This window comes from Salmo salar, chromosome 29 (genome assembly GCF_965601325.2).
Source record: "Salmo salar chromosome 29, fSalSal1, whole genome shotgun sequence".
In the NCBI taxonomy this organism is placed as follows: domain Eukaryota; kingdom Metazoa; phylum Chordata; class Actinopteri; order Salmoniformes; family Salmonidae; genus Salmo; species Salmo salar.
Genome location: NC_138319.1, coordinates 28,405,069 through 28,418,780, shown reverse-complemented (window position 1 = coordinate 28,418,780; position 13,712 = coordinate 28,405,069). Strand labels below are relative to the sequence as shown.

The window sequence follows — 13,712 nt, the reverse complement described above, 5'->3', positions numbered from 1 at the left end:
TAATAGCTTAAACTGAAAAACTATTTTGAATCAAGCGTCGTTTTGTGTATCAGTTCATAAACCATGTGCCATGTAATCAGTATATCAAAAATATCTTACCAACGATTTTGCAATCTATATAGCACAGCTGTCAATTTTTGGGTCCTTTAAATAAAAAGTATACCAGTTTCATTTAGCTGAATTTTCTTTAACCAATTTTGGTCTTTTAATGCAGGGCCGACAGACAAGTTCCTTACTTTCTCCCCCTGCCACTTGCCTCTTCCATTTTTGCGGTAATGCTGAAATTAGTTGGTTGTAATTTTGGGTAGAGCACACGTTTCCGTATATCTTCATTATAAGCTTTTTGTGCGTATGGAACATTTCTGGGATCTTTTATTTCAGATCATGAATCATGGGACCAACACGCTTTATATTTTTGTTCAGTGTAGTTGAACACCATCTCCTCTAATTTGCTCAGCAATTCAAGAAAATCTAAATGCGTATTCCAATTTAAACTGATTGAGACCAAATGATTGGCATGCAGACGCAGTTTGAATATTTCATTTGTAAAACCTGAATAATTATCATTCACGATTGACAGTGATGATGCCCTGGACTATTTTGAAGTTAGGCTTACCTAACTTACTGTTTGAAGGTATTAAAAATTGAACGTTTTGAGACAAAAGGCAGACGTTGCAATTGGAGGATGAATTTTATGCATATTCTATAATAATATTCAATATGTCGGTACAAACGGAGAAATTGTGATACATTTTTTTTGCATTGCCCTCCGGGTGGTGGTTACAATGACCAGGGAATGTCCTGAAAATCCAGCCTGTTATCCCCCATTTGGGTATTTTAAATGTGCTCATCCTAACTGCATTCAGAGATAAACTCTGCACACTTGTCTGTCTTGAAGGTGACAAAAACACACAACTTCCCGCTGGATATCCGTCTGTATCACAGTTAGCTCTGTTTGTACCTTTTTGTGTTTATTATGTTGTCAACGAGCCCGGTTTCCTCCATTTGATCATGTGTTTCTAAAGTTAAATACTGTTCTCTTTGTTGACCGTCACTTATCTCAGTGAATGAGAAACCTTCCCTATTGACTCGCTGTTCTTGGTTTTGAATCTGAAATATTTATTCTGGCCAGGAACTGGCTAAATATGAAGAAATGGAAGACAAAGTGATACTGACTGAGGAAGGTGAGTCTGAATGAAACTAAAGCATTTCTGTTTCGGTCACCGTGTGATTGACTGCAGTGCATAGAGTTTATAAGGCATTTCTAACGTTGTAATAACAGATCTGCTCGAGGACGGATTCGGTGACCACCCATTATACCACTGCGTGGTGGCAGAAGTCCCCAGTGAGCAGCAGAGCAACATCGGTAAGAGATTTTGTATATCGTCTCATCCCGCCTATCCCCTGGAGCACACCTGTACATCTCAGAGGATTGGATGGATGTGTTGAGTGCGACATAGACAAGTATTGTATTATAGCAAACTATATCTGATGGGCTTGACTGAAACGGTGCCTCTCCTATGCATAGAAGAATGTGTCTGCCCCATGGGGATCCCTGGCATGTAGCTACTGACCCTATGCCAAACATAAATCAAACCTGTAATTAGGGCTGTTACGGTGACAGTATTACCGCCACACCTGCAGTCACGAGTCATGATGTCAGTCAAATTCCATGTGACAGTAGTTAGTCTTCTCCAAGCTCTGATTCTGCTGATGGTCATCAGTATCCTACCAAACTTGCTAACTGCCTGGTACTCAGCACCCTATTGTCCCTCTAACCACTCTGACATCAATGCAAATGTTATCGAAAATCAAATCAAACACTTCATGAGAGCTCATGTTGCGCAACATTTCTATAGGCTATGAAATTGAGTGAGAAAACAGAGTGATGGCCTCTACTGAGAAGAGGAAGATCAGCTTTCTATTGGTTAGGCCTACTATATTTATTTCTCAACGTTCCTAATATTAAGCGCATTGCTTCTCTGTACAACAGGAGTATAGCTCACCTGGCTGGCATGAAAATTAACCACGGGAAAAGCGTCCTCCATTCTCTATTTAAGTGCGTAGATGACATGCATTTTCCCCTTATGCCCCTGTTTTGAGACAGTGCTTGAGGGATAATTTTCACCATAAAAATGCACTTTATAATAAAAGCAATACATGCATAATTGCACTTTTGAGAATTGAATTTTGGAACATTTGCGCTTATAGCCTACTGCCGTCTGCACATTGCTGCCCTTATAATGTAACGAAATAAACTATTAGGCTATCAACATTTTTAAGCTAAACGTTTTGATCTGCTGCGTCAGCCTCATTGCTTAAAGGTTTTTTGATGCTAGTGGTTGTATTAATTCGGGATCTATTGCATCACACAACTATCCCAGGCTATGTTTGGAATATTTACTATGGGGGATAGTAGATTGACATAGGCTTGTGCTTTTGCTGTTTGTTAGGCCTACTCATCTTGCTGGCTGACGAAAAGTAAATGTGGATAGTTCTTCCTATATCTTCAATGTGCGCCTCGGAATTGGATAAGGACGCGCGCAGTTGTGTCCCTGATGTGTCTGTCTTCACTTGTAGCCTGTGAGAAAGACCCGAACACGTGATGGGCCGATAGAGCCATGTAAGTGAGAGGTGCTTCGGAGCACGCAGCCGGGAGAAGGGAATTATAATTATTATATTCAGCCCAAGGGCACAACGGCCTCTGGCCGCAAAAGGCATAGATGTATTTAGGGGGTATTATGGCCACAAAATGTGGAAGCAGCTGGGAAATTCGAGGAATTATCAAGTGTTTGTCAAATTGTGAATGAGAGGCTGATAATGTGTGCAGCCTGCACAAATAACAAAGCAGAGCTCATGCCTTTTTTAATGGAACTTTTTTCAAATCATCATTAGTCGCATCATGAAGCCTTGGAATATATCAAAAATACAAACGTCGAGATATATGTTTTCATCACTATATATGTTTTCATCACAACTAAAATTGAATAAAAAATTATAAATGAAGCATATAGGAATACCTGTTTCTTTGTTAACCGCTCAACACAGAATAGCCGCATGTGTGCACTCCCCCAGAAATCTTTTGGAGAAAACATTCTATTTTATTCAGCTATGTTCAATAGAATTCTTCAAATTATGAAATAATATAATGCCATGGAATTCTAAGCAAATCTTGTCTGCTAAATGAACTAGTGTAGCCCACAGCCGTATGACATACCCAGGTCAGGGCCTAACATAAGGACAAGGTGTATGCTGTTCTGTTCTTTTGAAATAGACAACATTTTCTTCATATCATGTTTCTTTAGACCAGTCTAAAATACATAATAGATGTATTGTGATGATGTAGGCTATATTACATGGATTTATTAGACTTTTTAAAATGTGGATGTTCTTAAGGTCAGCATCAGTGGCATGTAGGCTATGCATGGAAGCCAGGACATGCTAAATGCGTTTGTTAATTAACGGTCACTTACCGTGAGACTGGCAGTTATTTGCTTGACAATCCCCAGCTGACAAAATTTCATGACCGCCACAGCCCTTACTGTTAGCCCAGTTTGTACTGTCCTTACTCGATACAGAGACACCTTTTTCCTTAAAACAGTTAGTGCATTCGTAAAGTATTCAGGCTCCTTGACTTTTTCCCACTTATTCTAAAATGGATGAAACAATTTTTTTCCCCCTCACCAATCTGCACACAATACCCTATAATGACAAAGTTTCTTGGCAATTTCTCACATGGAATAGCCTTAATTTCTCAGAACAAGAATAGACTGACGAGTTTCATAAGAAAGTTCTTTGTTTCTGGCCATTTTGAGCCTGTAATCAAACCCACAAATGCTGATGCTCCAGATACTCAACTAGTCTAAAGAAGGCCAGTTTTATTGCTTCTTTAAATCGGCATTACAGTTTTCAGCTGTGCTAACATAATTGCAAAAGGGTTTTCTAATGATGAATTAGCCTTTTAAAATGATAAACTTGGATTAGCTAACACAACGTGCCATTGGAACACAGAGTGATGGTTGCTGATGATGGGCCTCTACGCCTATGTAGATATTCCATTAAAAATCAGCCGTTTCCAGCTACAATAGTCATTTACAACATTAACAATGTCTACACTGTATTTCTGATCAATTTGATGTTATTTTAATGGACAAAAAAATAGCATTTATTTCAAAAACAAGGACATTTCTAAGTGACCCTAAACTTTTGAACGGTAGTGTGTATATGTATTTATTTATATAAATGTGCAAAGATGTATAACCTGGTTTTGATTAGTCATTATGTAGTAGTGTGTGTGTGTGTGTGTGTGTGTGTGTGTGTGTGTGTGTGTGTGTGTGTGTGTGTGTGTGTGTGTGTAGATTGAGGAAATTGTTTTATTTAATCCATTTTAGAATAAGGCTGTAATGTAACAAAAGGTGGAAAAAGGGAAGGGGTCTGAATACATTCCGAATGCACTGTATATTGATGTGATGCACAATGACATGACAGTGGATGTCTGGGAGGAGACAAACATTTCAGCTACACTTTGGCACATTCTCTATGAGAAGTAACTAGGTGTCTTGTTTGAAATGTTGTTGCTGTACACACACACAAACACATGTCTCTCTGATTGAAAGGCTGGTGTGTATAGTGTCTAGGCCTACTTCCTGTTATGGATGTAGATGTCACTCACATGTAGGCCAGACACACTTGTGCGATACACACCCGCTAACCAACTTCTGTTGGAAGCTTCTCTGAGCTAGAACAGCCTGTCTCCACGCATCAGTTCTCACAACACAACCAACTGACACGTCTCCTCTTTACACAGTCCCCTGGCAACCAGACTGAGTTAACCGCTGAAAGTACAAGTTAATCTTAACCATAGATCTATGAGCAGCTCTGCCCCTCCAAGTCCTAACCTCCCTTAACCATTTAGGGAGATGCTAAACGGACCTTAGATTAGTGTCTTGTAACTCCGGTACAAGCTTGTTACATTACATCTGGCTTGTTTTTAATGTGTGTGGGTTTACTTCTGTGTCCAGGTCCTGTAGTGATTGGGTTTGCCATGTACTACTTCACCTATGACCCCTGGATTGGCAAGCTGCTTTACCTGGAAGACTTCTTTGTCATGGAAGAGTACAGGAGTAAGCAAAATAACTATTTTCCTCTCCTAATCTGTCGCTCTCTTTCCTCTCTGACCAGTAACCAGTATCTCTCCTTCTCTGTCATCCTTCCACCAGAGATTGGCATCGGCTCAGAGATCCTCAAGCTCCTCAGTCATGTGAGTAATTTAGGAGTTATGACCCTGTACAAACATGGCAACTAGATGGGAGCTGTCAGTCAGTTACATGGCTCTGGCCAGAATCCAGTTGTAGGTCAATGCCTCAAACAGAATCCCATATCGAGCCCATTTCAGTGAGTTATGATTTTTTTGTACATACCATTGATTCTGTTCTTCTGTGTGTTTTGTTTGGTTATTGCTGTTGAAATAATCAATGAATGTGCGTTGGGAAAAGAGAAGATGTACACTATATATAAAAAAGTATGTACACCCCTTCAAATTAGTTGATTCGGCAATTTCAGCCACAACTGTTGCTGATAGGTGTTTAAAATCGAGCACACAGCCATGCAATCTCCATAGACAAACATTGGCAGTAGAATGGCCTTACTGAAGAGCTGTGTGACTTTCAATGTGGCACAGTCATAGGATGCCACCTTTCCAACAAGTCAGTTGGTCAAATTTCTACCCTGCTAGAGCTGCCCTGGTCAACTGTAAGTGCTGTTATTGTAATGTGGAAAGGTCTAGGAGCAACAACGGCTTAGCTGCGAAGTGGTAGGCCACAAGCTCACAGAACAGGACTGCAGAGTGCTGAAATCGTCTGTCCTTGGTTGCAGCATTCACTACTGAGTTCCAAACTGCTTCTGGAAGCAACATCCGCACAAGATCTGTTCGTCAGGAGCTTCATGAAATAGGTTTCCATGGCCGAGCAGCCGCACACAAGCCTAAGATAACCATGCCAAGCGTCAGCTGGAGTGGTGTAAACCTCGCCGCCATTGGACTCTGGAGCAGTGGAAACGTGTTCTCTGGAGTGATGAATCACGCTTCATTTGTCCTACGGACAAATTTGGCTTAGACGGATGCCAGGAGGACGCTACCTGCCCCAATGCATAGTGCCAACTGTAAAGTTTGATGGAGGAGGAATAAGGGTCTGGGGCTGTTTTTCATGGTTCAGGCTAGGCACTTAGTTCCAGTGAAGGGAAATCAAAACCACAGCATACAATGACATTCTAGACGAGTCTGTGCTTACAACTTTGTGGCAACAGTTTGAGGAAGGCCTTCTCCTGTTTAAGCAAGACAATGCCCCCGTGCACAAAGCGAGATCCATACAGAAATGGTTTGTCAAGATCGGTGTGGAAGAACTTGACTGGCCTGCACAGAGCCCTGACCTCAACCCCATCAAACACTTTTGGGTTGAATTATGTGTGCTAACACCTGCTCTCCCTTCCTCTCTCCCCCTCAGATGGCATTCAAGACTCACTGCAATAGCATGCACTTCGTCGTCGCCGGGGGCAACAAGGAGTCTATAGAGTTCTACAAGCGTCGTGGGGCGGCCGACATCACTCTGGATGAGGGATGGAGACTCTTCAAGATCGACAAGAGCTCCCTCTTCAAGATGTCCTCCGGCTCCAAAGAGTGAGCTGGCCCCAAGACACATAGAAATATGGGGACAAGAGTGACAGACTTGGTCAATTTAAATTCACTTAATTATTTGCCTGTCTTTCACTTCAGCGGTGGGGGGGGGGGGGGGGTGTGACTTCTGAAAGTAGATTATTATTATTATTAAAAGGGGCATTAAACATTACTAATCATGTGTTCACCAACTTTCTCAATCTAGTCACTCTTTTAGGTCACGTATTTTATCTGAAGGCATCGTTTTAGTAGTTGTAGTATTTAATCAACGCACCTTAGACTTCCTAGCGTTCTCTGTTTCATTATTGACCAATGTATTTTACTATTCTATGATACAGTGATTTATTTATTTTTCTCTCTGTAGTTTGTGTTTATGTTGGTGGTTATTATGTTCTATGGTGACTGATTTCTGTGCGGCTAGGAGGGAAGTGGGGTGATTGCTTTACAATGAAATCCCTGGCCCCCCATTACGGTGGGCTTAGGTCAGGGGTCAGATGTTATGGGTCATGATCGTGTGGAAGGGGAGGGGACGGCTTTACAGAACATGCATCACTCCATATGCCCTCCCTTCATCCTCCGTCTCTCGTGGGAGTCATTTCAGAATGGTAACATCAAGAAAATTAGATACAGCCCTGTCCTCTTTCTCCTCCTCCATCTCTCTTGTCCCCTCTGATATCTTTGTGTAAGGGGGATGTGTGATCTGTTATAACAGTCTATGGAGAGCAGAGGAGTGGAACACTTAGTTACTGCACTGACCTTGGAAAGATGCCAAACTGTCACAGTATCTAATGCTCAGACACACACATCCTAGTCAGATTTGGCAGAAACCAGGGGCGTGGAAATGCATATCAGTAGGATGTCTGGTGTTCACTGACTGTATTTTGAACATTCAGTGCAGCAATGCCTGAACCACACACACAGCCAGAACCCATCACTGTAGTGGCCCTGTAGCGTTTAGAGAATATTACACTCTCCTGTCGTCTCCTCCCCCAACCCCTTGCCCAGGCAGAGACAGATCCTCTTTACTGTAACCCTGTCCACAATCTCTAGTAGACACTTGTACTCCACTCTAAACCTTCCTACGAACTCAGAAATATCTCCTGAAAATAACGTTTCTTTGGCGTTACTCCATTAAATACAATGAAGGACATCAATCTGGTAGGAAATGGGGCAGGACAGAGTGTGTACGTGACTTAGTTACCGTTGATCCACATACAGCACAGACTATAATAGCTCCATCTGAGAGAGGGAAGGAGGGAGAGAGTGCGAGGAAGAGCAGAGAGTATAGGGGGGTTGAGAAGAGACCGCATCCTTTATCCTCAGACAGGCCATCATATTTTCATTCTAGACTCCTATGAGCCTCGCTGAACTTCGAAACTGACTTGTTTCTGTCCAGAGCTCTAAACGGTGCCCTGTTACTGATTAACCATTGGCATCTATTTAAAGACACACCAAGGAGATTAAAACACTAACTTTTTTATTTACAGAACCTTGGTTCTTAAACTTTTTCAGTTGGGACCCAAATGAGAAATTCTGTGTTTTCCATGGAACCCAAGCTTATGAAAACATGCAACCATACGTAAATATTGGTGCATTCAATTGAACGTATGCCTAAAACAAATGCAATATAGACTAAAAGAAATAATGAAATACCCGTATAAATAAAAATGTTTGTTTATTTTTCCCCATTAAAAACACTCTTACATATCTGTCTAGGTTGGAACTGTTAAAATACAATAAATCATTTTCATTCTGAACTGGAATAAACTGATTGATCACATCACACAGATGTATGACAGAACACTCACAGGTTTAGTTTTTGATAGTGCAACCCTAAGTAAGAGTACAGATGAAAAATAATCAGGTCTACTGTACATCCTGCTGTAGAAAGTATTGTTGTGTGGCTGGTTAAGGTTTTCAACAAGTGTGTCTATTCTGGGCTCAGTTTTTGACAGTGCAACCCTGAGGTCATGCTCAGCAATGAGTCTGTTTCTGTACTTGTTTTTTTAAGTATGCCAGAGTTGAGAACCCTGACTTGCATAGGTATGTGGTGCTAAACTGGATCAGAACATATACTGCTTTCTCAGTCAGGCAGAAGGCCACTTCCTGAGTGTTTGCCTCAAAAAGCATCTTGCTTCAATCAGCTTATTCCAGAATAAAATATTTACTTCCATTTTAACAGCAACAGTTCCAACCTTGACTTGTTTTCAACAATAACTTCTACAGTAAGATGTACAGTAGGCCAGATCATTTTTCATCTTCATCTGTACTGTTAGGTTGCACTAAGTACAGTAGCTAACTTACTTGCTATGGCTAACGTTAGCTAGCTATTAGCTGCGTACAAGGGGATTGTTTGAAAGATAAATTCACATCTACTTTTATGAGCGATAGTACTCCCTTATTTCTGCTTATCATCACCTGTTAGAAAATTACAACAATGCTAGCTGATTTACTTTTCCACTGTCGAAGCACTGTTTCCTGAAGCATTGTGCCCGGACAAAGAAAGTGGAGTGGTATACACCGTCAGCGATTGTAAATGGAGCTTTGTAGTATTCTATACCCTGAAGAAAGGTGAAGTATGAACCCACCCACACCCGTGAACACCCTACTTATAACCTTGAACCTTATTCCCTTCATTCTCCTGATCCTTAAATCAGCTCATATGAGGCTGATGTTTCTGTAGATATAGTTTAACTAAAACATTAGATCGTGATTCTAAAGACTCAGGTTAGAGTACTCTAACAGGCTGACTACACCGCTCGCGTCGTGTGCACGAGCATTGCAAAATACATTTAGAAATCTATATTATTCAATTATTGCACCCACACTGGTTGCGTGCGCCAACGAGCGTCTACGTTGCCAAGGGCTAAAATAGAAGTCAGTTCTATTTCTGACGCAGATCGCGCTGCAAGTCCTGCCTCTCCCATCTCCTCATTGGTTTATAGAAGTAGGTACCCACGTGCCATCTCCTCATTAGTTATACCCATGTGGGTGACTGAAAGAGGTCGGTGGCGGTAATGCACCTAATTTATGAAAGTTGCCAATCGCAATATAAAGTCAAGAGAAGATAAAACCTAGGAGGACAGATGACTAGAAACAATTTGGTTGACCGTTTTTGTTTCAATGTGCTTTCTGTTGTAGTCCTGACAGACAAAGATATACAGTTAAGCAAACTTTACTAGGCATGTTGTCAACCAGCACATTAATAAAGTAAGTAATAACTGTTTTTTGTTTCCTGTGTAACATCAATATGAGTAACATCATCAATATTGCTACATGTTCTTTTTTTCTTTTTTTTACAACAAAGGCAGACTCCACCTAACTTTGGTTTGTAGTCCATGTCTGCAATAAACTGGAATGTGAACTGACTGTCCATTAATTATTATTATTTTCTAGGCTACGGCAGCATAGCCTAGTGGTTAGAGTGTTGGACTAGTAACCGAAAGGTTGCAAGTTCAAATCCCTGAGCTGACAAAGTACAAATCTGTCGTTCTGCCCCTGAACAAAGCAGTTAACCCACTGTTCCTAGGCCGTCATTGAAAATAAGAATTTGTTCTTAACTGACTTGCCTAGTTAAATAAAGGTAAAATACATATTTTTTTTTTACCTTCACACAAAGTCTTTCAGGTGTATAGGTCTTCGGATGGCCCTACCAGACCTTGTGTGGGGAGTGTTGATTACATCAGGAGGTGCTTGACCTGAGATGTTTGGATCTTCTTGTTGAGGTGTTCACCTCTAGGTCTTGTTCAGCATTCACCTCTAGGTTGTGTTCAGCATCCTGCTTGGCGTCAGCTGGTGCTCTGTTTACTGGCTCTGTGCCAGGCTCCTCAACAGTGGGGAAATCCTCCTCTATTTCTCTGCTCTTCCTCGGGTGTCGCCTGTTCCTCCTGAAGACTTGTCCCTGTTCTGTCTTCACCTCATAGGACCTTTGCTCCACAGGTCTGACTACTGTGGCCCTCTGTCACCACTTTCTGTCCTGTGAGTGGCTGAACTCTCACCCTGTAATCTTGTTGCAGCTCTGTGAGATCCTTAGCAGAGGTGTTGTAGTACTTTGCCTGTTCTGCTGTCTTTCTTTGAACTTCTCCAGCTGACAGTTTGCCATCCCCGATCTCAGAAGATTTTCACTCATTATAAGTAGTGTCTTTGTACGTCTTCCCATGAGCACCATTGCAGGGCTGCTGTCTGTTCCTTGTGATGGGGTATTTCTGTGATCCAGCATGGCCAGGTATGGGTCAGCATCTGCTCTCTTTGCTTTTGCCATCAGTCTTTTGGCTGTTTTCACTGCCGATTCCACTTTCCCATACTTTGCGGGTATCTTGGAGACGTTGTTTTGTGTGTAAAGTCCCAAGCCTTGCTGAAACTTCCGAACTCGTCTGAAGACTACTGGGGACCATTGTCTGAGTACAGGATGTCAGGTATCCCATAGCGTGCAAAGTGTGTCTTCAGTTTTCGAATGACCATTTTCGACTGTGTGTTCTCCAAATGGTCCACTTCCCAGAAGTTGGAGAGATAATCAACTGTGACCATGTAGTCTCTGTCATTGAAATGGAACAGGTCAGTCCCTATTTTTTCACAGGGACACTTTGGTGCTTCGTGTGGCCTCAACGTTTCTTTCTGCTGCTTCACATCCCATGCAGTGCAGGTGCTACATTGTGCCATGTATGTTCTCAGCTGTGCATTCATGCCTGGCCAGTAGACACACACGCGAGCTCTTCTCAGACATCCTTCTGTTCCTATGTGTGAGGAATGGATTCTCTCCATTATCTCTGACCTGAGGGCAGTAGGCACGACTCGCTCACCTCTGAAGATAACTCCATTTTGCACACTCAGCTCATCTCTGTTGTGAAAATACATGGCTACTTCCAAGGGTACATGTCCTTTCACTTCAGGCCACCTCTGCAGGATCACATTTTTCAGGGTCTGGATCTCCCGGTCCAGTTCAGTGGCTCTCTGGATATGCTTTAGTCTCTCGCTTGACACAGGGAGGTAGTGTATCATATTGATTGATTCCACTTGGACCTCCACAGGGCCTCTGTTGTCTTGTTCTGTGAGGTACGCCCTGCTCAGGGTGTCGGCCAGCACCACATGTTTTCCCAGAACGTATCGGAGACTGACCTCATAGTTTTGGAGTCTCATGAGCATGCGTTGTAGTCTTTTTGGTGCGCTGAGGAGAGGCTTTGTCATGATGCTCTCTAGAGGCTTGTGATCTGACTGCACTTCCACAGTTTGTCCATATGTGAATTGGTGGAACCTCTCCATGCCAAACAGCACTGCAAGCAGCTCCTTCTCTATCTGTGCATACCCTTTTCAGTCTCTGTCAGGGCTCTGCTGGCGTATGCTGTTGGTTGTCCTCCCTGCATCAAGGCTGCTCCTAACCCACTCTCTGAAGCATCACACTGTAGTACAACCTGCTCTGTTGGGTTGTAGTATTTCAGCACAGGGGTCTGTGCAATGCTATCCCTGATTTTATTGAAAGCCTGCTCATGTCTCTCTGACCACTCCCACAGTGAGTCCTTGTGTGTTAGCTGTCGCAGTGGCTCGCAGAGCTCCGTGGCGTGGCTGCAGAACTTGGCTAGGTAGTTTACCATGCCCAGGAAGCGCTGCACCCCCTGCACATCTGTAGGTCTAGGCATCTGTTTGATGGTTGTCACTTTTCCTGGGTCCACTTTCAACCCATCTGATGTTAGCAGGTGGCCAATGTAGGGCACTTCCTTCAGCCTGAGCTGCAGCTTCTACGGATTCAGCTTAATATTGAGCTTCCTGCATCTGTCCAGGAGCATTTTCAGGTTTTTGTCATGGTCCAGAGTCACCGCTTCATCATTGTCTCCTTCTCCCACAATCAGGATGTCATCTGCAATGATTTTGACTCCTGGAAGACATTCCATTGCCTGGTTCAACTTCCTCTGAAAGATCTCTGGGGCTGGACTGATTCCCATTGGCAGGCGCAGCCACCTGTAGCGTCCCATGGTGGTAGAGAACGTGGTGAGATAGTTGGATTCCTCCTCCAGTTCCACATGCCAAAATCAGTTTTTTACATCACAAACAGAGAACATGCGTGCTCTGTTCAGATCTGGCAGCACGTCTTCAATAGTGGGAAGTGGGTAATGGCTCCTCTTGAGCGCCTTGAGAGGTTTCGGATCAATACACACTCTTAGTTTTCCAGACGGTTTCTTCACTACAATTAGGCTGCTAATCCAATCTGTGCTTTTTTCAACTGCTTTCATCATCCTTCTTTTCTCTAGACCACTGAGCTCCTCTTTGAGTGGTTTATATAGTGCTACTGGCACTCTTCTCTTTGGCAGCTGGACGGGCTCCACTCGCTCATCCACTTCCAGCTTCAGTTTGCCGGGTAAGCATCCATCTCCCTGGAATACATCAGAGTACTCTTGTTTAATTTGCTCTTTAGTCCAGGATCCTGTTGTTTTCTCAAAGGCTAGGATGTTGTGATGCTGCACAGTAATCAACTCCATTACCTGGATTGCCTTACTGCCTAGAATGGGCCTGTGCACATTCCCGTTGACTACGATGTACTCAACTTGGTAGGTTTTCTTATTGCGTGGATTGATCACTTTAAGTGTGCACTTCCCTAGTGGCGTCAGAGTACTCTTGTTATATATCACCAATACCTGACTGCAGGGCTCTAGGTGACTGGCTTTTATGAGGTGTGCAGGGATAACATTACAACTAGCACCACAATCTAGCTGAAATCTGACTGACTTTTTGTTGACCAGCATGGTTGCAAAGAGAGCTGCATTGGGGTCTGTGGTTTTCTCCTTCACCACGTTGATGGCCTCTGACTTTGGCCCTAGTGTGATGCACAGAACATCCTCACCGCTCTCTGAGTCAGCTGACACATTTTCCATTACCAGGACTCTTTCTCTTGTTGGTCCCTGTTTCTCTTGCTGGTCCCTGCACTTTTGAAAACCGTAGAGAAGTGATTGTTTTTTCCACAGGATTTAAATTTTTGTCCATATGCAGGGCATTTTCCCTTTTTTTTTCTCATGTGTCCGTCCACAGTATCTGCATTGTATAATGCTCTGTC

General features: G+C 42.8%; 1 protein-coding gene across 1 annotated transcript; it reads left to right on the top strand.

Annotated features, from left to right (window-relative positions):
• Positions 1-925: 925 nt before the first annotated feature.
• On the top strand, positions 926-9,896 carry LOC106590481 (diamine acetyltransferase 1-like). The gene is made up of 5 exons (XM_045710965.2): positions 926-1,184; positions 1,283-1,366; positions 5,022-5,123; positions 5,220-5,260; positions 6,501-9,896. The coding sequence occupies exons 1-5, from the start codon at positions 1,154-1,156 to the stop codon at positions 6,675-6,677; spliced, it is 435 nt and encodes a 144-aa protein (XP_045566921.2). The 5' UTR covers positions 926-1,153; the 3' UTR covers positions 6,678-9,896.
• Positions 9,897-13,712: the final 3,816 nt, after the last annotated feature.